General features: G+C 39.4%; 1 protein-coding gene and 1 long non-coding RNA gene across 4 annotated transcripts in view; one reads left to right on the forward strand and one right to left on the reverse strand.

The window, feature by feature from the left end:
* The window catches only part of LOC127009734 (uncharacterized), a 42,465-nt gene that overhangs the window by 10,650 nt on the left and 7,410 nt on the right, over nucleotides 1-24,405 (reverse strand). The window lies entirely within an intron of this gene.
* LOC127009696 (transcription initiation factor TFIID subunit 2-like) lies at nucleotides 5,528-23,281 on the forward strand. 3 transcript variants are annotated; one of them, XM_050883036.1, is made up of 24 exons: nucleotides 5,528-5,764; nucleotides 7,772-7,854; nucleotides 8,844-8,898; nucleotides 9,287-9,450; nucleotides 10,857-11,073; nucleotides 11,879-12,117; nucleotides 12,298-12,435; nucleotides 12,889-12,972; nucleotides 13,695-13,908; nucleotides 14,209-14,463; nucleotides 14,865-14,966; nucleotides 15,067-15,173; nucleotides 15,391-15,523; nucleotides 15,862-15,968; nucleotides 16,236-16,402; nucleotides 16,875-16,942; nucleotides 17,100-17,273; nucleotides 17,608-17,868; nucleotides 19,172-19,328; nucleotides 19,672-19,891; nucleotides 20,213-20,372; nucleotides 20,854-21,006; nucleotides 21,352-21,481; nucleotides 21,935-23,281. In XM_050883036.1, the coding sequence occupies exons 2-24, from the start codon at nucleotides 7,817-7,819 to the stop codon at nucleotides 22,192-22,194; spliced, it is 3,603 nt and encodes a 1,200-aa protein (XP_050738993.1). In that variant the 5' UTR covers nucleotides 5,528-5,764; nucleotides 7,772-7,816; the 3' UTR covers nucleotides 22,195-23,281. The 3 variants fall into 3 exon arrangements, with proteins under 3 accessions (XP_050738993.1, XP_050738984.1, XP_050739002.1); XM_050883027.1 differs by having other exon boundaries at nucleotides 5,529-5,769; XM_050883045.1 differs by lacking the exon at nucleotides 5,528-5,764 and adding an exon at nucleotides 6,903-7,446.

Raw genomic sequence — 24,405 nt, forward strand, 5'->3', positions numbered from 1 at the left:
TTCCAAACTGCATGGTGTCCCATCATTGATTCCTATTCCATCGTTGCCGACACACTGAACACATACATCATAAACAAACAAACCAAGATATGTAGCCCACCTCCATAGAATTTAGCAATAGACCTTAATCCATATCAGTGCACTTGATCACCAATGGAGGACTCGCGTTATTATTACTACATTGTAGTATAGGACATTATAGTAACGGGGACATTTTAGCCTTTGCAACCACTGGCCCAGGGCTCAAAGTAATTATGTGGGAAGGACTTGCAGAAAAGTCTTCCTGTATTCTTGTATCTTTACTATTATTAAAGCAGTTGTTGAAGCAGCCAATATTTACAGGTGTTGTTGCTGAGACCATTGAACCTTGTCAAAGCAAGGTCATGGTGATCCACAATAATTGTGGAGGACTGGGTGCATTTCCATTAACCCTACCAGGCACTGGACTTCTTTGGAATTGCCTCATGGCATTGATAGACCTTGTGCCATTCTTTCGAGATAAATCCCCAACAATTCATATAACTGACAAATTCTCATTGTAGGTACATTTTTGCTGCAGTTCAAAATTACAGTTACAAAACTAGAGTGTAAATACAGTCCACATGAATAAGTGTTATTTTATTAAGACTTCCTACTAACAAAGTACGGAAAAGTTTCAGAGATGGGAGTGAAAGTACAAAGAGAGTGGGTCGATCATTGGTGAGAAGACTGGTTAGGGAAACTAGAGAGTAGATGAGGACTTTGGTGGAAAGATATCAGCAAAATCTCAAGGGAACAAAAGCTCATCTGGAAAAAAAGTTGTAGGATGAAAAGGAATAATTACAGAATAAACAGGAGTAAGGAGGTTCTTGTTAAAGGGAATGAGGTGATAAAGGAGGTAAGGAAGAACTATTTTGAATGTGGTGAATAAAAGTTTGGAAGGGAAGGTACAGAGTAATATTGATAGATTTTAGCGACTATCAATTCCTTTCACCTACAATAAAACAACAAGCGATTGGACTCTTAACATCTAGTAATAATCAAACATTCATTTATTCGACTAACACAGCGTAGCAGACCTTACAGATTCCCCAAAACAATACTATTAAGAGAATTTATGTACATGGCTTACTCACTAGAAAATAATCAGAGATGATATTCAAAGTTAAGATACATTTAGAACCTGTAATTAAGGAAGTATCAGTGAAATAATGAGCTGTGATATTTCCATTTTTCGCGTAATCCTGCAGACTATTCAGCCAGCACCCAGGAGGACAGTGGCTGGTTCTCCTTGACATAACTAGAGTCCAACCATTTTGAATAGTCTGTTTGGCCGTTCGATTCCCCGGGTCCCCACAGGTCCCCCAAGATCGTTAAGGGCAGGGGATAGGCATAACTTGAAAAGTAGACATTTGCGACGGAAATGAGGTACAAAATCGTGCAATTCACTACATCTATCACCAGAAAAACATGAACCACGTGAGAAAATCGTTGGTTGGGTGAAACCGTAAATTGTTCAAAATAGGTGTTGGTACTATGGCAGAGGGCAGGAATGGACCAGCGGAATTGAACGCCCAATTAAACGGACTATTTGAAATGATTGGACCGTTGGACTATATCAGGAGGGGCTCATGTTGGCTACTCATTGAAATAAGACTATACCAGGTGAACCACACATCCCTCACAGTGCAGCATGGACCATTGACTAGCTATGAAACGCAGGAGTTCACTGTGATATGGTAAAAAGTTCTACATAACCGAGATAGGTCTAACCATAGTACCTTGTGACCTGACCTGACCTAATCCCAGAGTAACTTGATTTATTGATTGATTGATAGTTTATTGTTGCAAGTAAACAACAAAGGAGAAGGGAGGAGCATGCCATTCCAACCCCGAGGCAGTACAGAGTGTGATTATACAACTAAGGATACAAGTGTAAGTAGCACCAGGAAACTAAAAAGACACAATGGTAGGATATATCACGTATGTACTAGCCTGACCTAAAAGAAGTAGCTTGACCTTTGAGTCGATGAAATGTACAATACGTTAAGAAAAAAGATGTCAGAGGTAATCAATTGTGCAAATATCAAAATAAAAACTAAATTGACTACTACCTACCATCAGATACTTAGCTTATTTTGAATGTCTTGTTTCTTGATGGAATAAAAAAGACAACCTTGTACACCAATATTTCATTGCTGGATAACTAAAAACAGCGGCTCAGGCAAATTATTACTTACTTTTGTGCTGCCCACCAAACAGCGGGCACCCCTCACACCCCACCACGGCCGACTGAGGTAGACTGACTAAAAATAAAAATAATAAAAAGCGCTAAATCGTCGTACTTCAATTTCCCATTATAGTTGCCGATTTCCGACCTAAAAACTGTCTCCTGGACCTCAATAACTAGATACATTTATAGTTATCGTTGAAATGGTTAATTATTGAGTCTTTTTTGCAATATTTTAGTGTCAAAAAACGGTAATTACAATCTGGTGAATACGATAATCTGGCTGCGTTGGACTGACTGCGAGATTCGAACGGTATAGCGAACCACCGCCGCGACGCTCGAATCTGCAAACAACACGTACATGACTGGCTCATCAAAAAATACATCACAAAGTTCACATGATATGCATACAACATAGAATTTACATTATTTAGGCCAAACGTAAACTGTAAATCTGTATAATGTAGTCTCAAAAGATTGCATGGAAGTTAATGTTTTTAAAATAGTTCTTCTGGACGAGGAAAAGGGCAAATATTAGTGGTTATAGTTGTTGGTAGAGCCAGGACATCATCTTTTGGGTAGAGCCAGGACATCATCTTTTAATTCCTTTCATCAATCAACCAGCTAATAATAGCATCGAGGGTGGGGATTAACATAAGAAATTAAGAAAATGAGAACGTATAGGAGTTTGCAAGAGGCCGGTAGTCTTGTACAAGGCAGCTCCTTTAAACCTAAGCTCCCGTGGATCTAACCCCACCTAATATCACTGTCCATGAATTTATCTAACCTATTTTTTTATGTGACATTTGTATTGGCACTCACCACGTGACTGCTCAGCCTGTTCCACTCATCTACCACTCTGTTAGTAAACCAATTTTTGCTTATGTCCCCGTTGAATCTGAACTTATCCAGTTTAAACCCATTACTACGTGTCCTACCGGGTTCTCTTACCAACAGAACCTAAGGAATATCCCCATTATTATAAAGCCCTTCAAGTTTAACTATATGAGTCTTTCCTCGTATGGCATTTTTCGTAACCCTTGAATCATCTTAGACATCCTCCTCTGCACCGATTCTAACATTTTGATATCCATTTTATAGTAAGGTGACCAAAATTGAACCGCATAATCAAGATGAGGTCTAACTAATGCTAAATATAGTTTGAGAAAGACTTCGGCGCTTCTGTTACACTTCTAATTTTTACACTCTCGATTCTCTCTGTGTTCTCTCTCTCTCTCTCTCTCTCTCTCTCTCTCTCTCTCTCTATATATATATATATATATATATATATATATATATATATCAATTTCTATCTATCTCCTTGCTTTCACTCTCTCTTTTCCCCTCCATTCGCGCTTTCATCTCTCTCCAAACACTCGATTATAATCGGAGGAGCCCAACGGAGAGAACAATTTGACAGAGTAAGCAGGAGAATTAGAGGTAAGGAAGAGGTCTAGAATGTTGGGCCTGTCTCCAAGACGGTCGGGAATACGAGTATTATATGAGTATACGAGTATACGAGACATTAAGAGCTCTGTAATTATGTCTTTAATTAACTTTTCAGAATGCCGATAGATGGAGCCAAGGGATTCTGGAAGTGGGAGAATATGTGGTGGGCACTAGGGGAGAGCGGTGATGATTCGGCCACTTTTTAGAAAAATATTTTTAGAAAAAAAAGTTTAAGAAGTAGTGTAATTTTGTTTATCTCAAAATGTTCCTTCATCATTTGGCTCTTTAGGCTGCTAATATGACATCCGTAGCCATTTCCAGTTTTCAGATGTAGGTGATGAAAGACAAGTTTCTAAATCGTCCGAACCATCCCCACCCGTGTGATGGTTCAGCCAGGGGGGTGGGGTGGTACACGGACACTCATATAATACTCGCCATAATATTGATATAATTTAAGTTTGATTGGTTAATAAACAAGAATATATATACTACAAGAAATTTGTATAAGCACAAAAGTATCCTCTCAATATTTATAGGAAAAAAATTAAAGGAGAACTATAAAAAATATCTCAAAATATTTGGTAATATGGCTTCCTTCTCTTCTCACAAGCATAATACCTGAATATAAATCAACCAAATTAACCTTTTTATAACCGTTGCAGCACCTACAGTGTTTAAATTGATATAAATTTATAAAAATCATGAAAAAATCCTGTCCGAATCATCACGACTCTATAAGAAACAAATGTGTGGTCACTCTCCTTTTCCAGCACGAGAGCCTCGGTGGTGATCAAGGAGACTCTCTTTGGTGGTGATCGTGTTATGCGGCAGCACCTTCGCCGGGCATCGCTGCGTCACCGAAATAATTTACATTTCATTACTTGCCATGGTTTTGAAGTGAGAGCTTACGATACACCCTGAAAATTTTATATACGAGATGCAAAAAAAAATAAAATCGGACTTGCATCGAAAAGAACAGCTCTGAGGGCGTGGCTGTCCCTCTGTGGGCCAAGGCAACAAAGTTTTGCACATTCACACAAAATCTCGCGGCACTCAGTCCCATACACCTTACAATAAGTGCTATGGCCGGACCATCCCACTGTCCGAATCATCACCGCTCTCCCCTACTGATCAAGGCTGTACGCGGCACTAAAGGATCGATTCTAGAGCTTAACTATAGAATCCTTAGGTGGGGTCCGCGAATGGCAGTGTGTGTGGAGGGGTGAAAGAGGGGTGAAGGGGTGAAAAGTGAAGGTAGGATGATGAGGGGAGGAGAGGTGGAGTTAGGGTGATAGTGATGGAGGTAGGGTGAGGGATGGAGAGGGGAGGGGAGGTGGATCTAGGGTGATAGAGGGGTGTGGGGGGGTAAAGGGTGAAAGAGGGGTAAAGGGGTGAAAAGAAAAGGCAGGATGGTGAGGGGAGGGGTGGTGGAGTTAGGGTGATAGTGATGGAGGTAGGGTGAGAAATGGATTGAGAGGGGAGGGAGCAAGGGTGAAAGAGGGGTGAAGGGGTGAAAAAGGGAAGGTAGGAGGATAAGGGGAGGTGGATTTAGGGTGATATAGTAGGGTGGAGGGGTTAGAGGTAGGGTGAAAGAGGGGTGAAGGGGTGAAAAGCAGGCATGTAGTACGGTACGGTAATATTTTCCGTAATTCGAACCTTACATTACCGTACCGTACCGTATGTAACTATAATATTGTCGTGCCCATCACATTTCCTGAGCCAACTTTTGACTTGAAAACCATTGCACCCACACACAGATGCTATCCAGCTATATTTAAGATTACAACTGTTAATTACTGATGTTTTCTTGCGAGACTGAAGCATAATTCCACGTTCCTAAAGCTCATCGGATTATCGTACTCAAAAACATTATCGGGCATCTGGGAACTCAGCGGCGTCAACAACAACACGGCGGCTCCTGCACTGCCACACGAACTGCCATAATTAGTGCTATTTGAGGACCATATTGACAAAGAAGAGATGAGACGGATTCTGTAAGAGTTCTGGAAAAAGAGGGGAAAGCAGCGGACTACAACCACCCAGGGATAGACGAGAGGAAGCGAAGAGTAGGCCGCTGCAAAGGACCCTTACCAGAGAAAATCACTCGTAAGGTATCTGGGTATTATTATTATTAGTATTATTAGTATTATTAGTATTATTCTGGGTATTCTTCTTCTAGTGTTTCCCATACTCACCCCTCGCAACCAAAATTGGCTAGGGGGCCTTTGAGAGTACGGGGAGCCGAGTGTGCAGGGGAAGGAAGTGAATCGGGTGTAATTGTTAGTGTTGGTGTGTTGTGGTGACAAGTGAGTGTGTATTTGTTTTCCGTTTACCGTTGTTTACCGTTGATGAGGTTTCAGGCCCTGCTCCGCCGCTGATGCTGGGCTCTCAAGGGCCGTCAACAATTACAACGTTAGCCTCAATAATAGTCTTCGATGCACTTATTCTCAACCATCGTAGTCAGTGAGTGTCTTAATTTCTTTCACGAATACTATCACATATAACCATTAGTTCAGTTTTCATGTCTAATATTTTCATCATAGTATCACAATTAAATATCCAACGATTATTTCCCACACACTGAACATCTGTCACACACAATTTATCGTTGAGTACAGACACTGATTAATAGCCATGATCGGTCATGTTACGAATTCTCTCAATTTCAGTCTGGAGAACTACACAACACTGGTCATTTGTGAGTGGTTGATTTCTCCATTTGGTCTTGGCAGTACAGTTGGCCTCAAGATGGCTGTATCTCTGACAATGATAGCATATAATTGCATGGTATCTGTCTCTTTCTGTGTATATTCCCCATTCTAATTTTAACTTGTCGTGATTCTTGTGAATCAGCTCTCTTACAGTTGGATCACACCTCAGAATGTAGTGCATTGTGCCGCCAGCTACAGGCTTACTAAAAACCAGCTCAATTTTATCCTCAACACCCTCAATTGTGTGTAAGAATTCAATGCGGTCTAAGATGGTCTCCTTTATTTTTTCCTTGGTCTCCTCTTTATGCACATTGCATATCATGATCTTTGGTTTCCTCTTTCCAACACTCTTGGTACTAATTTGCTCAACAGACTCCAATTTTTCAGCAGCATCAGCTCTTGTGTTCTCATTATCAAAGTTCATGACAATATTACCTCCACTAGTGAATCTTGAATCAGTTATTTGAATGACATTCAATGCCTGGGAGATTGTATCCTTCATTTCTGTTGCCTTCTTTCTTGTGTAGAAGCCTTCACGACCAGAATATTCTTCTTGACTTTCCTGTCTTTCTTCGCCACCTCAGCCCAACTCAGCGCCTTGTCAGCAGCAAGGGCGTCAGCAACTGACCCCAGGCCCTCCTGCATCTTCTCAGCCCTTGATTCAACTTCATCTTTTACCACAGATATTTCTTTAGATAATTCTTGCTTGAATTCATCCAATATCTCCACAATTTTGGTAGCCAGAGATACTTTATGGAGGCATGGGTTGCAGATCCAATTAATTTTAGGTATATTCTCCTGCTTAATTCCAGACAAATGAGCACACTTCACATGACACCATTTAGGGCACAAACAGCATCCAATCCATTTCTCGCCTGTGAAATCCTTACAAACGTAACACAAATCCATCGCGCCCTTGGCTTTGCCAGCCATGTCGACACAGCACTCTCCACACGGAGCAAGACGCAACACATCCGATCACGGCCACGACTACTCACTCACTCATCATCATTTCTGAATGAGTCTATTGTACCGCAGTCTAAAATCTGATGAGGGAGGCTGTTCCAGTCATGTATGGTGCGTGGAAAGTATGAGTGCTTGTATGCGTCAGTGTTGGTGTGATATGTTTGGTATTTATGGATGTGTGTTACGAGTACGTTGACTGTTTGCGTTGTGTAAGTAGGTTACAATTGTTAGGTTTAATTAGATTTGATAAATGTGTATGGTTAGTTTTATGCAGCAGAAGGCCGGTTCTTGTATATTTTTGTTTCTATAGCGATGATAGTTTATTTTCCATTAGACTTGAATGTGTTCAAGTTAAATTGATGTTCCAATTCATTGACATGATGCATGCTTCAAGTAATTAAAAGTGGCTCATTATAATCCTCTGTTGAATTTTCAGAAGTGATATGTAGCTCAAAAGGAAGAAGTTTCATCACCTGCCACCATGAAGAAAGAAAGGGAAATTCACAAGCCCTACAAATTATAAGTATTCCAATTCATATGATATGTCTTCATCATCATTGTCATCAGTAATTTTTCTTCCCCTAGAGGCAGGTTAGGGGGTTTGAAAGAGAAGCTGGCCATATTAAAAAATTAGGCTATTAGACAAAAGAGGGAAATTATGTGGAGGGTTCAGCCTCTAACCTCAAGCTTTTGCATCAAAGAACCTTTGTCTTTTAATACACTGAATGCAAATGCATGGATTGTTTCTTGATCCCCATGTTTCAGGGATTACTTGTTGAATATATTTTCCATAGAGGAATCAAATATGCCTATTATAGTCTAGGTCAGTTTATGTAATATTTTATTTCAAAAGTAAATGTTAAGTTTAATTGAAGATGAATGTTAACCTTTAGTTAACCATATAGAAGCAGTTTGATTTTTCAATAAAAATATATATAACAGTGCAGTTTACATAATGTTACTTTTGTCATGTTTTTTGAATTATGAATGGTGTGTAGATTCTTACGGTGCAGAAGGCATGAGCTAGTGATGCATTCCTTATCTGTTATCTGTAAACTACTGTGTGGCCAAGACATTAGATAGCCATGAGTTGTGATATGTCTTGTTTGTTGATGGCCTGGCCACAACCAGCATCAGGGCTTGGGGCAACAGTATATGCTTGTGATATGTAAATGTTTAATGTGGCCCTTTTCATTGTGTGAGCTTTCTCTCTATGATTATTCTTATTTCTCGAGATGCCCCCTCTCCCCAACTCCTCTAGCCTGCCTCTGAAAAATGAGGTTGTAATGGTTATGATGATGATTTCATAGGATCACATTACATACATGAAAGCATTTATCCTGTAAGATTGCTTTATGATTATTGAGCTATACGTATGTTGATGGAATAATTCAATGATAACATCCCTAGTTGTGCATGCTGCTTGTATCTGATCCACTTCATTAAACACTTTATGAGCTTATATAAGTGAATATAATGAGCTAAGAAATCATTATATATTTCAGCACGTCTCACCAAATCCTGAGCCTGACAGGAATCAACTTCACAAGGCAGACAGTGATTGTAAGTACATGATTTTAATCCATCTAACTATCTATCATATTTCTGATGTCCTGTCTCCTCACATCCCTAACATGTATGCATACTCTTCTTTCATTCCCAAAACTTGCAGCACTGCTCTAAATCAGAACAATAATAAGTTTATATAATTATCTGAAACCAAATGTTTTATGGTTAAACACCACCTGTCTGTAAGCGTTGCTGCATTCATTACAACATCTCCCGTCATAAGGGGCATTGGTCAAGAGGTGAATGAACCTATTCAGTTTGTCCCTTCATCCATGTACAACCCCTCCTGTAATCCACTTATACATCCTATACACCTCTACTGCATTTATTGTCTCCTTGGTCTACTATCCTAGTTTATAATTTTTATTGTCTTTTTTTTCAGGGTTTTACAGAACTTACACTCATTCCCTCAAAAGATAGTTTTCGCTACATTTGGCTGAACTGTAAGCAATGCTGTGTGTATCGTGTTACACTGAATGACACCCTGGAGGTGCAGTTCCAGTATTTTGACCCCTTCTTGGAAGCATGCCCTCAAGAGTCAAAACAGTAAGTGGTTTGTTATTTTTGGTATTGTAAAGCACAAGCAAGATGTGACTGTTTAACCCGTTCGTGGTCAACCACGTCACGGACGTGTTAATGTTGTTACTCCCTCTGGTCAACCACGTCATATGACGTTTTATTATTATTTTTTTCCACATGAATGAAATGCCTCTAGCGGTTTATAATTACATTTATTGAAGTGTCAGGCATCTTCTCTCAAGTGATTACTGTATGCGCGGCAGTTTTATTGGTTCAGAGCATGCTTATACAGTATGGCACGTAGATGTCGACTCGGCGCTCTCACTGATGAGCAAATTCAGCTGCATTTCAATGAAGAGGAGGGTGATACTGACAGTGAATCTACAATAGATGATACTGATAAAGATGAAGATTATGTTTTTCAAGAAAGTGAAGAAAGCCAATCAGCAAGTGGATCTGAATATTATCCAGCAGACACAGCAGCAGCTGACTACTCCTCAAACATATGCTCTGGACCATCACCTACTCAACTATCTTCTCCACCTCCTTCCACCTCTAGGTGTTTATATCCACCACATGGTGGCAGAACGAAGATGGCATGACGTCGGAGTTCATCAAGCGAAGATGAAAGCAATGCGTCTCGTCCAAGAGTGACTCCCCCACCCGCCCATGGTCTCACTCTAGCCAGCCAGACGCCTTCCTGCCGATCTTGTAGGTCACATGTTATGCCACATTTCCTTTTTATGTTTCCTGTTCAGAATTACTAGCCTATTTTGAGACAAATTGTGTTCTTATAGCCTTGTCATACACTATCATAAGAATGTAGTGTTGTACAAAAGGAAACAATTGTTATGCCACATTTCCTTTTTATGTTTCCCGTTCATAATTACTATTGAGACTAGTTATGTTCTTATAGTGATACAATATCATAAGAATGTAGTGTTGTGCAAAAGAAAAACAATTGTTAGAGGAAGAGTTGAAAATAAAATCTCAGTGGTGAGATTGCATCTGGCAGTGCCAGTTAAATGATGGCGGGGCATTTAAAAAAGGTAAGGAGGAAATTTCCATGTTATTTTCTTTATGTGGAGATATTTTTGGGTTCATTAGGCCAAAAAATTTGTTTTCCATTTTTCGTGACCAGGGGGAGTACACACATTGTAACAGGTAACCACGAATGGGTTAAATGATTGATTCATCACAATGCTTTTTACTCTTCAATAGTACTATACTTATCCCCTATAATGTTGGAACATCCTTGGCCAGTGCACAAATATTTTTGTATCAGAACAATTTAACAGTAAAAAATATTGATCAACCTAATCATGATGCATCTAAATTATCATGAGTAATATGACTTTGTATATTGTGTTTATATATTACTGTGTTGATTATATATGTATTAGTTGTTCATGAATGTTATGACATCTCAACAGGAGGAATCTGGAATTCTTCAACAAAAGCCAGTCAAGTGGAGCTCTTTCTGTGGACCCAGAAATAGGCCGAGGAGAACTAGTGATAATCGTGCCGTCGGAGGCACAGCACATGATCCAGGAAGGCAAGCCTCTCAGGGTGGGCGTTGAGTTCTCCATAGAGAAGCCGCAGTCAGGTCTGCATTTTGTTGTTCCTGCCACTGAAGGAACACTCTCGGAGGTAAGCACTGCAGTGTTTATTGAGTGTAGTCTGATATGCAGTTAGAAATTTAACTTGATGTTAATTTTTTAAAGTAGAGTAATCACTCAAGCATACATACTAATTGAGCCAAAGGAGATATAATTCCTAACTACCGGGAATAATATTTTAGGTTGTTTGAGGTAACATACTACTCGCTGTATGCCCCCACCAATTGATCGATAAGACAGTAGCCCATCCTGACCGTGTCCCTATCATTCACTTGCCTAAACCCATCACCCTATTACTGAGATTGGCCACATGGGGCAACAAGGCCCAGGAAAAGGGTGCTTGGGTGGGAAATCTCAGCCATCAACATGTGTACCATCCCAACAGCTTTGCAATTTTAAAAAATTTACACACATTCCCTACTTTGAATATTATTTATTTATTATTTTCTTAGGTTCAGAGAGGGGGTAGTGTGAATTTGAATACATGAGTGATTACTCTGTTTCCATATGACTGATGGATATGGTGTTAAATGAGCAGTCGCATGGAATAAAAGGCAGTGATATTTTATAATTTTGTGTTGGGTGGGGATGGAGGGAAAATGCTGACATATACTGATAGGTTTCATGGGTAATGTTTCTCTTTTGGCTAAAATTATTGTCATGTTTAACAAAAGTACAACCATCAAATCTGCTCAGCAGTGGGAAATGTGGTGATAGCATTCACTGATTTTTCACACCTCTGACACTAGTCACTGACACTGTTTTGTTTTTAAGTATTGTATAAATCTAAGTTTTTAAATGCAAGATATTGAGCATTGATATTTTTTGATTCTCAGAAAGCTGCACACCTCTTTACCTATGGCCATGAAAACAGTGCTCGCTTGTGGTTTCCTTGCATTGACACCTGGAGTGAGGTGTGCACATGGCGCCTGGAATTTACGGTGGATGATTTTATGACAGCTGTAAGCTGCGGAGACTTGGTGGAAGTAGTGTACACTCAGGACATGAGGCGGAAAACCTTCCATTATTGCCTCACTACTCCTACGTGTGCACCAAACATTGCTTTGGTTGTAGGGTGAGTTGTATTAATCTTTAAAGTAATTGTGGTACACTGATTTTTTTGTTGAATTACTTAGACTGAATTGAACTTGTGTTACATTTGATTGATTAAATTGATCATCATGTAAATATTAAATGAACTTTTGAAATCTTTCACCTCCTTTTAATGCTGTTAATCCTTTCTTCACATTTTCAGGCCCTTTGAGATCTACGTGGATCCCTTTATGAATGAAATCACTCACTTCTGCCTTCCACAACTGCTGCCATTAATGAAAGCCACAAGTAAATACCTGCATGAGGCATTTGAATTTTATGAAGAGCTTCTCTCCACAAGGTTTGTTTCATATTTGAATGCATTCTCCTCTTGGTAGGATACAGCAAAGGTTTGATTTATCTTTATGATTAACATTAGGTTTAACAAAACTTTATTAAACATTGACAGTGGCAAGGTCTTATTTTGATTGCACAGTGAAAAGTGACTCATTTTCCTTGCTGTTCCATAACGTAAATATGGTTGAAAGTAGCATGATGGAGGATGAAACTTCAGATGTACATGCATATGTTCCTCTACATGGTCCTTATATGGAGGGTGGACAGATATCAAATGATAAACATTAGCCTGCTCACCCCGGGGGGTATCTATTTAGGCACAAAGCGCTACCTGGGGTGCCCGTGCGTGGGAGATTCAAATGTTAAGGGAACAAGTTTGTACTTTTGTTTATGATATGTTATTCATAGTGCTAACAAATAATCTCAGCCTTGCATAAAACCTTTAATCTGTTTGCAGATACCCGTACTCATGCTACAAGCAAGTGTATGTTGATGAAGCCTATGGTGATCTTCATTCTTATGCCACCATGAGCATTCTTGAGTAGGTAACATTTTTATTATTCTTAAGTCTGAATTTATATTTAGGGGTAATGTTTTTTTATTTTTTATATATGGTCTATTGTGCCAGTAGTCTTTCCTTAGAGGCCTGGTTGTTGGTCAAAGCCCACCATGGCGCAGGCAAGTGTTTATGGTGGCGCCATCTATACCAGGTATACCCATTTATTGACCAGCCTAAAAGGGAGGATGAGCTGCATGCTGACTGTTTGGGGTTTTGTTAGGTTAAGTTTAGGGCATCTTCAGACACATAATAGCCACCACCTTATGTTATAAATCTACGAAGAATGACCTCACTTTGTTGTATAGAAAGTCTCATTACTAAGGAAGCATATATGAATTTTCTGAGTCAAGACCTATGGTAACTTCAGGTTTGTTTGGTTAGTTTAACTGGAGGGCGATGAGCCTCAATAGGTGTCATTTAAACTATCCTGCCTGCGCCAGCAACAGGCTAAGGGACATTCACTGACAGCTTCTTAAAACTGAAGTCTAAAGAGGTAATAATAACTTCAGGCGCAAACTTTTAATTTTTCTTAGTTCTCAAAGTTCCTGTAAAATCCCAAAATTCCCATGGAAAGTTTCTCAGTTCAAAATTCCCAGTAATTTTACAACCCTAGTTGTAACTGGTACACTGAGCATCTGTTGCTGTCTATGCAATTATACATCTAAGTTTTTTCTCATCATAACATTGTCCACTAATTGTTTCAGTGTGAATCTTCTGTGCAGCAACAGAATTATTGACCAAGTGTATCAAACAAGGAAAGTCATGGCTCTCTGTGTTGCCCAACAATTCTTTGGGTGCTTCCTCTCCCGCCAGGCCTGGGCCGATGCCTGGCTCACGACAGGCATTGCACACTACCTCATGAGTCTCTACGTTAAGAAGCATTTTGGATTAAATGAGTATAAGGACTGGATACACAGTGTAAGTATATATATAACAATAGAGCAACCCCATGCAAATGTTGGTTCAGTAACAGGGAAATTTACTTGTATCTTTAAACTAAGGTTTGTCTAGCATTATCTTGCCTATAAATTGGAATTATATTTCTGGCATTTTATAAAAATGGTTCTTATGTATCATTCTTTGTACAGGGCCTTATATTTTCTCCGTTAAAATTCCTTGCTTTGCCAGCCATGAGTTACACAGTTCAATTGAATACTGATTGTTCATTAAAAATCAGCAAGTGTAAAATATTTGTCATTGCTAGTAATAAATTTTCAGGAACTGCAAGAGATCATCGAGTATGAAGAACGATTTGGTGGCATTGTTCTTGATCCCAGCTCCTCACCTAATGAGCCTCAGAACGGCCCCAACGTTCCGGCCGCCTCTAACAGCAGCAACAACAAGGACACATTCTACTTTTCTGTCAAGAACCCACATGCATGTTCCCCTCATTACATCAGTGTGTACTACAAGAAGGCCCACCTCATCATACGCATGCTGGAATTTCGTATTGGACAAGAGTTAATGATGCAGGTCAGTGTTCTTGTTTCAATTTGAAATTGAGAATGCTGCAACAATGAAACTTTGTCATTAGATAAAATTAGAACACAGGAATTTGGATTTTCTTATGTTTTCTACTAAGTATATATGCTGTCTTAAGAGGCAGTCCATCACCTGAGACAGCACATTTAATCTATTCTTCTAAGTTCACAAACACTGTGGTACATTTCCTCAGGTTTGTTATGCCAGTCTTGTTCAGTAAGCAAGAAAACAAGGTTTTTAATGAAACTTTTTTTATAAAATGAAAATTATGAGGTAAAAGGCAGACAAAATGAAAAAAATATTCAACAAAAAGGGCTTTATAAAATAGTTATGAAAATAATATATACATTCTGAAAATTATTTGTATCTTTTTTTATCCCATTGTCTTTCAGGTTTTCAACAAACATCTCTCCCTGGCAATCATTGCAGTGGCCAACAAAGGCCACCCTGCAGGCTGGTCTCACATGCTGGTGTCCACAGAAACATTCACAAAGGTAAGGTTTACCTTTGAAGCACTGAATTCTGTACTCACTTGAATTATAATCATGACATTTTACGAGGATATGTATTTATCGTATTTGATTTACTTGGCAGGCAATCTTCACTGTGACAGGCAAAGACATTACCGTATTCTGTGACCAGTGGGTCCGCCAAGGTGGACATGCCAAGTTCAACATGAAGTTCCTCTTCAATCGAAAAAGGTATTGTTCCGGAGATGTTTTATGCCTGTACATTCTGCTATTCATAAAAAATCTCATGTACACTTAATGATCCATTAACATCTTTTTTCTCTGTGACTTTTCATTGCCAAGGGTTCAGTCACACAAAGTTGTTGACCAAGGTCTGCCATACCATTCTAGGTGGTAGTAGACTCACAAACTTCATTGTCTAATACTCAATTTAACAAATTGATTCCAGAAACATAGTGGAGATGACCATAGAGCAAGGTTATATTGGTGAGCTTGGGATACGGCGCTACGTGGGACCCCTTGTGGTGTGGATACAGGAGCTGGATGGGACATTCAAGCACACTTTACAAATAGAACACCAGGTACTGGCTCTTGCTTTTTTGCAGAACCCATATTGTATTTTGAATAACGAAATATGTTTTTAGCCCAGTGAAAATTATGACCCTTGGTGAGTGGGTATCATAAGAATGCTGATTTCAACACATTTTCTTAATTACATAGAGTTTAGAATTTGATCCGTATTTTGATTGAATGCAATTGGAGCTTATTATGTCATACATTTCATTTTATAAACTTATTTATGTTGAGTTTTGAAGCAACATTTAATTTCAATTTTGTTGTTGTTGTTGATAGTGTATTCATAGAAGTACATACTAATATGACAAAGTAAACTTCAAACATGGTTTCTGTCCCCTCTTAGGTTTCAAAGAAAGAAATTGTATGCCACTCCAAGTCTCGTAGAAACAAGAAGAAAAAGATTCCACTGTGCACCGGGGAAGAGGTTGATATGGATCTTAGTCACCTTGAGTAAGTGCTTGTTACTTCACAATAAACTAGAATTACAGTGACTAACATAACTTGATAGTGAATTATATAATAATGTGACAGGAGCCATTAGGTAGTCAAGAAAGATTGAGTTGCATTGGCAAGAGTCATCTGAAGTACTTCCAGAAAATGATGTAATCAGTCAATTCTTTGAGATACTGTTTAGTAAGGAGAGGAAGTCTGGCCTTTTCCAGTTGACCATATTTTTAAGTGGAAGGTGACCATCAGGCTTATGAATGTGTTTTCCAGTGCTGATTCCCCTGTATTATGGCTGCGCCTGGACCCAGACATGACCATGATGAGGGCCGTGGAGGTGGAGCAGCCAGACAACCAGTGGCAGTACCAGCTGAGGCATGAAAGGGACGTTACTGCTCAGACCGAAGCTATCAATGCTCTTCACCGCTTGGCTAAACAAAGTATAAAAATATGGATTTGTACATGGAGAAAACCTCCCATTTTTTGCAGTAATAGAGCCAATTTTTTCTCAGGTTTTACTTTAGTTATTCTCAGGCTATATTGATTACCTAGAAGTTTAGGCAGACAAGCCTCTTGCAGACTCCTCATTGCTCTTTGCAAGGCCGTTTGGAAAATGGGGGAAAATGGCTATATATATTTTCAGGTGTGGCTTGACGCTGCAATGTCAGCCTTGCGTCTCAGTGGCTCAGGTTTGAATACCAGGCGGATAGTTGGAAAAAAAGATTTATTTTCCTGAATTGATCAATTTCTCATGTACTTTGAGGTGTAGAAATACTCCCCCATGACAGGTGCACAATATAAACCTGAAGTGGCTGAATCATGGCTGTAAACAGGAGTTGTTTATGGAAACAATTCTTGCCAGGTAAAAACTGCATGCAGTAATATAGAGGCGTTGCATTTTTAATCTTTCAGGCGCTGTCACAACAGAAATGCGAAACACACTTAATGCTGTGTTGGAGAATGAGCAGTGTTTCTACAAGGTTAGTGTTCTTGTTTTTATAGTTATCACTTGTGTATGTATAAAGATATTAAATATGTGTTTGAACTAAATGTTGATGCATCTTTTCATTGTTTTGAAGAGAGTGACGTGAACATGTAACACATTGATCCTTTTATTTTGTATCGAATCTTGCTCAGATTCGGTGCAGAGCTGCTCACTGCTTGACCAAAGTGGCCAATGCCATGGTAGCAAATTGGAATGGTCCTCCTGCCATGATGCAGATCTTCAGGAAAATGTTTGGGTCTTTTTCATGCCCAAACATCATCAGACAGCATGACTTTACTAGTCTCCAAAATTATTACATTCTAAAGGTTTGTTATCATATCACTTCCATGTTTATTATGTATATTTCTGCAAATTGCAAACTAAGAATTTCATATTCAATTGATTATGATTGTAAATAACTTTGAATGGGCATACTCTCAAAATTGTATGAATTATCTGGCAGTCCTGTGGCTTGCTGTAGTGTCTCAAGACTGTCCTCCAATAGTTCACTCCTCTTTAGTTTATCTGCAGGCATTACTTGAATTTTCTTTTCCTAATTAAAGTGATATCTAGAGATAGATATATAGATAATCATTATAATTAAGAAAAAGAAAATTCAAGAGGTTGAATTTTACAATATAAATGTACATCAATCTGCAGACACTACCAGTAGCCATGGCCGGTCTACGAAACACTCACAAGTCTTGTCCACGTGAGACTTGTCCACCGGAAGTGCTGGGCTTCCTGATGGATCTCTTCAAATATAGTGACAACTCCAAGAACCGTTACTCTGACAACTACTACAGAGCTGCACTGGTTGATGCACTTGCTGCATCTATCTCTGCAGCCCCGGTGCAGCATGACCCAGCCACCATTACATCTGATACCCTGACTGAAAATACAAGGAGAATTTTAACTGAGGTTTGTCTTTCAAGAATAGAGCAATGAGAGGGCTTTTGTTAAGAGTAATAGGAGCAGGGAAACTAAGCTGTCAGGTGGCTGAAGGTTATATGGAAGAGGAAGAGTGGGTTTCTTTTAGTGTAAAAGCATTAGTTGTGATCAGCTTACATAAAAGATACCTTCCACACAACAGCTCCATCAGTACATGCCTATGTAATGCTAAATTCATACGAATTTATAAATAACAGTTCTCAGCTGAGAGCTGCAATGAAGACAATAAATAATTTAAATGTTAAAAAGAAATGCAAGTGTAAATTGTTAATATTTGAATGAAATTTGTTGGTACTTTTACAGTTGGCAAATTTTTTTTGGTATTAACAAATATTCCTCATATCAGTATCTTGCAACTCATGTTATTACAATATTGCAAGTGCATTGTTATTTACTCCTGGAATATATTTTGTTATGTCCTCATTTTGGCAAGTGTGTCCATTGTGATACGTGACAAAGAAAAAATAAAACATGGATTATTGTTGCAAATAAAGCAGCAGATTCTATTCTAAAGGCAGTCTAGCTGTGTTCGGCAATAACTCTTATAGTAGGGCTTTGGGCTTTTTACAGTAGATCTTGTCTTATAATTAGACAAGCCTGTTTTTTCTTGGGATTAAACCTGATAATCTGCACTTGTATGGCATGGAGTGTTTCTTGTAATGAGGACTATATATGACTTCGTTATACACAGTTGTTTAGTCGCTCTAATATGTATACCTTAAGCCCCATGTTAACCCGTGGGCTTTGGCTATGGGAAAGCTGAGGAGTGGCCGAGAAACATCAGCATTACACTGCATTTTAAGACTAAGAAAAGAACATGGAACGTATATCAGGGTACTCCTCTCATAACCATAAACCCGTTAAAAATATTTACTTTTACTCAAACTCCATTCTTTTTGGGTGGTGTTTGTTACAAAATAAACAGTCTTGTGATGCGTGGCATCTAGTCGAGAGTCGCTTGTTGTCTACTTTAGAGAATTTGACAAGTGATTACTGTATGGATATCTAATTCAGTCTGCCATGACCTTCCAGTACCACCTATGACAAATAAGCCCATCTCAAGATCACTCACCCACCACAATGACCCAGGGCATGCATGGTGGGTTGCTCTATGCCACCGCTGCCTACAATTAGCTCGAATTAGGGGTTTTGAGCCGAGCCCCAAGCGGGGTCTGCCGTTTCAGCAGACCGACTCGTGAGAGCCCAAAACGGGGTCCACCAAAGCTGCCAGGTTAATCCACATGTAGGTTAGTAACAATTTTTTCAACTTCAGGTGACTCGGTATCTGAACCTGGAGAAGCTGTTGCCCTGCTACAAGTACACAGTGACAGCGTCTTGTCTGCATGCTATTCGTGTACTTCAGAAATATGGTCACCTGCCAACAAAGTCAGATATCTTCAAGGCTTATGCTGCTTACCCTCAGTACATAGGTAAGGATACAAATACATGATAATTCAGAGGTTGCTACAAAATTGCTGTCCCTTGTGCTTTCCCTGTAGCACTGTGTATCATGGCAGGATAGCTGTTGCTTCTCTGAACTTTTATAATCAAGCAGACTTCCATCTAAAATGGTTTTAATCTGGTTCAAAGATAAAACCTGGTTGTCAAGAAGCATAGGGCACCTCATAACTGTAATTTTACAGTATAATGTATAATTGTTGGTCACATCCACTTACAAGGGAGTCACTGAGTGCATATTTTTCATGTTTATTGGTGGATAGTCACCTTCAAAGTTTTGTATAAAAAGAACATCTCTTATTTCCCTTTTTTTAGATGTTCGGGTTGCAGCAGTAGAACAGCTTGTGGACATGCTGGCAAACGATGGGCAGAGGGAAGACATGGACTTTTTGTTGACACTAGCAGAGACTGATCCAGTTCCTCGTGTTCGCTACTTGACTCTCGTCACCATGGCCAGGAATCCTCCCTTCATAATGGGCCAGAGTCACAAGCTGGACAATGAACATCTCGTTGAGCGCTTGTGGAATCTCATGAAGTAGGTTCTTTCCCCACCAATATTCTTTGGTCTGTTGGTCATACACCAGCTATTCTTAACTTGACCTGCACTTCATACTCTCTGTTCTGTGGAGTCAGTGTATTTTGTACCGCCATTAAAGTTCTCTGCCCAAGTTTATTATGGTCTGCATCAAGATCATTTTATGTGAGCTCTGTGCTTCCTTCCATGCCAGACTTACTTTTATTTGTTAAAGCTTTCTTAACTCTGAATCCTTTGTAATATGCTGTCATTTCCCATTGTGTTATGGTGGACAGTTTTTGTTATTTTTTATTTATTATTTAATGTGATAATTTTTTGTAGTTCTGGGCAGGCATGTGACTCAAGGGTGCGTTGTGCAGTGATGGATCTGTACTACGCCCTCTATGGGCGGCGGCGCCCTGCTTGCATCCCAGCCTCAGAACCAGCCCTTGTTCTCAATCTACGAAAGCCTCCCCACCCTCCTATCCAGCCACCACTTCCAGTAAGTTTCAGTTTATCTCATCCTATTAATCTATATTAAAATAACACAAATCATCTGTATACTACAACTAGGTAAATACACACACGCACTCAGACACGGGTGAAGTTCACACCCTGCTCAGGCTAAAAAGTTTCTGTTGATTCTTGATAGGCATTTACTGTACCTCCTTGAGCAGAGAGTATGGAGATGTGTGGAGTGTGATGTCCCAGCCATACTCTAGATTGGACCAGTGAGCTCTGAAAAAGGTCCTTTCATGTACTGGCTGGAAATCACGAGTCCAACACATGATCAAACTGTTGGTAAGTCACATATACACGCACACATGCACGTATGCACGCACACATACACCCATGCAAACACACACACACACACACACACACACACACACACACACACACACACACACACACACACACACACTGTATCTATGATGTTGATTTTTTCTTTATTTGCTACACCTTTTGTTTCTTCCCACGCCCAGATCCCACTCAAAGAAAAGGAAAAAACTCCCCCGGTTATCAAGCAAGAGGCTCCTCTGGAAGATCCACTAGACCCCAAGAATGATGTGACGATGGAAACCCCGGAGGTCCCCATCGAGTTTGTTTGTGTGGACGACACCAAGCCAAAAGTAAAGGTGATTGTCAAGGAATATGTTTTAACTACACACTCCATTGCCCAACAGATATCACAAGACAGAAAAATGAGGAGGTTGATTTGATTCCACCAGTATTTTCTGTTCTCCATTCAAGTTTTATTCTTATATGTGTTTATGTATCCCAACTTTATACCCCTTCACCCTCTTCCACCTCTGTTTTTTCTGTATTCCTCACTCCTCCTGTAGTCTTCTGCTACCTCCTTCCCTCCTATTTTGACTCACAAAACTGCAAGATGATAACTTTCTATGATGCTCAGTAATTAACAAGAATATTTAAGAAGTTAATTATTATATAACTTTTTCTTTTGCAAATTTGTTTTACAGGATGAGATAGAAGTGTTTGAGGAGATTGTTGAACAGACTCCAAGTGTGACTCCAAGCATTGAAGGTGACATGTCAGAGTCCACCACATCCCTACCCGGGGACAGCCAGGATGCACAAGCAGCACCAACTGGTAAGGTTCTTTTATTATTGCCTCTTTACAGACTGTTCCCTTACTGATCATGCTTTCAATAAAAAATCTCTTTTCATTGCATTTTTTGCATGACATTAAGTCCCCAGTATTGCCCTTTCCCAACAGCTTACTTTCCATTAATCTTGGATTTTGTACTAACTTCTTTTCTCTCCTATCTAAAATTCAGCACAAGCTATCAATTACACATATTCAGTAGTTTTTATACCTTTACTCATCCCTCACTTAGCTTCTACCCAACCTCTCTCTTAATGCTCCCCTCAGGAATCATTTGATCTGATGCTCCTTATCCTCTGGTGACTATCCATCATCTGTGTATCTAACCATGTCATGGTCTACAAGAATATACTGTTAGTTTCTGCCCTGGAGGATAGAGTTGACAATACATAATATCCTATTCTTTACATATTTATATTGTTTTATTACTTTTACCAGGTTTTGAACCAGAGTTGTTCCGTGATGGGAGTGCAGACTCTCACGGTAAAGCTCACAAGAGCAAGAAGAAGAAAAAGGACAAGAAACACAAGAAACACAAGAAACATAAACATGAACATAAGGACAAGCTTGATAAGCTTGACAAGTTCATTCAAGAAGAAAACCTCAGTTCAGGCTCTTCTAACCCTCCAAGTCCTGCTTCCCCGGGCAGCATGGGAGGGAGCGTCTCCAACAGCATGGCAAGCAACATGTCTTTTTGAGCCTCAGCTGGTTAAAAAGTGTGAACTAATCAGAGAAAAATAAGCAGATACTAAGATGAATTCATCTGTTGTATGTACATGTACAGAGGAGAAGACAAGTGGCATGGATACTGATGAACAAGTGGGTTTCAGAAAGAGAACGGTATTTACAATCAGGCTTTGGACCACTTCCTGGAAAGTTGTCAAAGAGGGAGTATGTTATTCCTGGCACTCATGGATGTAAAGAATACATGTAATAGAGTCAATAGAGAAGGTTTATGGAAAGGACTATGAATGTAAGCAATGGAAGGATGGCAGTTGATTGGTGGTTTATATAGTCCTGGGAAGCTGACCATTTAGCTGTTTAAACATTATCTTTGAATATTGGTCACTGGTTTTCACTTGGGATTCCTTTTTATCATCATATAAATGTTTTCACTGTAGTGAATTTAGCACTGAAGTTATAATTTAGTGTCTTAAATGCAACTTTTTTTGTTACTCACGATCCATCCATACTTTGATTCCAGTGACAGGTAAAGTTAACCCTCTAAAGTTACTATAATTTGAATCTTTCAAGTGGTGACGTAGTTGTTGGTTTGAAAACCACTGGCACGTGGTTTAGCCTGGATTTTATAAGTAAATACAGATCTAAATTGACCAAGTTTTCTGTGTTCTTGAGGGAATTGACAAGGTCTGGTTTTCTTGCTATCATTAAAAATCTGTGCAAATTTAGTTTTGGCATTGAGAAATGGATCATTGGAATGTATGAAAAGTATCACGAAGAATTTGAGTATTTGAAAAATGTAAAATCAAAGTTAGATGTATACATTTACAGGTCACCATACATTTTTCATCATATGAAAATCACTTTACTAAGTAAGGACACCACATGTGGCAACATTTGTACAAAATATTCACTCATCTGGTTTGTGTACCTGTATGTGCTAAGGTTTTAATTAAATATATATCAGTACATTTTTTGGTATATATGTAGTAAATGTATTTGCTAATGCACTGTACGAAACAACTGAATGTCAGATTGTCAAAATTAATTTATCTCAAAACAACTTTTATATGATATAATTTTGTAATAGATACTCAAAAGATATGTTGCATTTTCTTTCTTCTTGTGAGATATTACTTTAGAATGTATATCACAATGGACACAGGAAAGTCCTTACACCACCTGTTTGGCATCGTCAGACTATTAATGTTGAGCAGTGGAGCACTCAGACATAACGTCATTAACATCTATGAAACAAAAATTAAGGGAGTTATAGAAAGCAGGAGAGGAGAAAATGAACAAAGATGGAGGAGGGCAGAAGGGAGAAAAAAAGAAGAGGAATAAATGAGAGAGAGAGAGAGAGAGAGAGAGAGAGAGAGAGAGAGAGAGAGAGAGAGAGACAGCGGAATAACCCTCAGATATCAGTACGCAGGTGGTGAAACCATGAAGGTAGAATTGGTGGAGTTGACAGGGCCGCTAATCCCATTCATTGAGATGAAGCCGCCGAACCGTCATTTTTAGGGCCGCAAGATGAGGGATACCCGGGGAGAGCTCTCTCCCACTTCCTAAGTTGCTACCTCCAGACCCCATCTCATTCATTATGATGGTGGTGTTTTTGATTGCCGTGCATTTATTGATGCAGTAGATCTATTTCATAAATACCTGACCTGACAACACCTGACACCTGACAGGTGTCCGCCACCTTGCGGCCCTTAAAATGACAGTTCGGCAGCTTCACTGGTCAGGGGCTGATGTCGACTCTGCCCCTTATATACCTCCATGGGTGAAACTTTTCTAAGGCAAAAGATGAATCGCTCAGTAACATTCAAGCACTAGTCAGCAAATATTATGTGCTTGCCTTATATATTCAGAAGTTACTGTGTCGGCCAACTGCTGATTATAAGCGGTAATAATGAGCTAAATTATCGAGAATGTGTTAGCATTAGTTATGATACTGAAGGGACTGAGAACCCCGAGTCATGTGACGAAATGTTTATAATCACCCCAGTTGCACAGTACCGTGGGTCAAGATTGATATCAGAACCACCATCACTTTTACTCAGCGAATTCACGGATTCGGTTTCGATCTCGGCTCTGAAACAGTCTGCGTCCAGCTTATCTAGCTAATGAAGCTGTTCATCCTCTCTATCTTTTGGTCGATAAAAGATTATACGGGGAAAACATGGGGAAGTACCTATATGAGGTAACCTGGATGTCACACGACCTGT

The sequence above is a fragment of the Eriocheir sinensis genome, chromosome 4 (assembly GCF_024679095.1).
Source record: "Eriocheir sinensis breed Jianghai 21 chromosome 4, ASM2467909v1, whole genome shotgun sequence".
In the NCBI taxonomy this organism is placed as follows: domain Eukaryota; kingdom Metazoa; phylum Arthropoda; class Malacostraca; order Decapoda; family Varunidae; genus Eriocheir; species Eriocheir sinensis.

What these genes read in the sequence shown, in the direction of transcription:
- LOC127009696 (XM_050883036.1), top strand. Translation starts at nt 7,817, where the DNA reads ATGAAGAAAGAAAGGGAAATTCACAAGCCCTACAAATT. An exon ending in AACATTGCTTTGGTTGTAGG is followed by an intron (nt 12,118 to 12,297) that starts GTGAGTTGTATT and finishes TCACATTTTCAG; the next exon opens with GCCCTTTGAGATCTACGTGG. An exon ending in ATGAGCAGTGTTTCTACAAG is followed by an intron (nt 16,943 to 17,099) that starts GTTAGTGTTCTT and finishes AATCTTGCTCAG; the next exon opens with ATTCGGTGCAGAGCTGCTCA.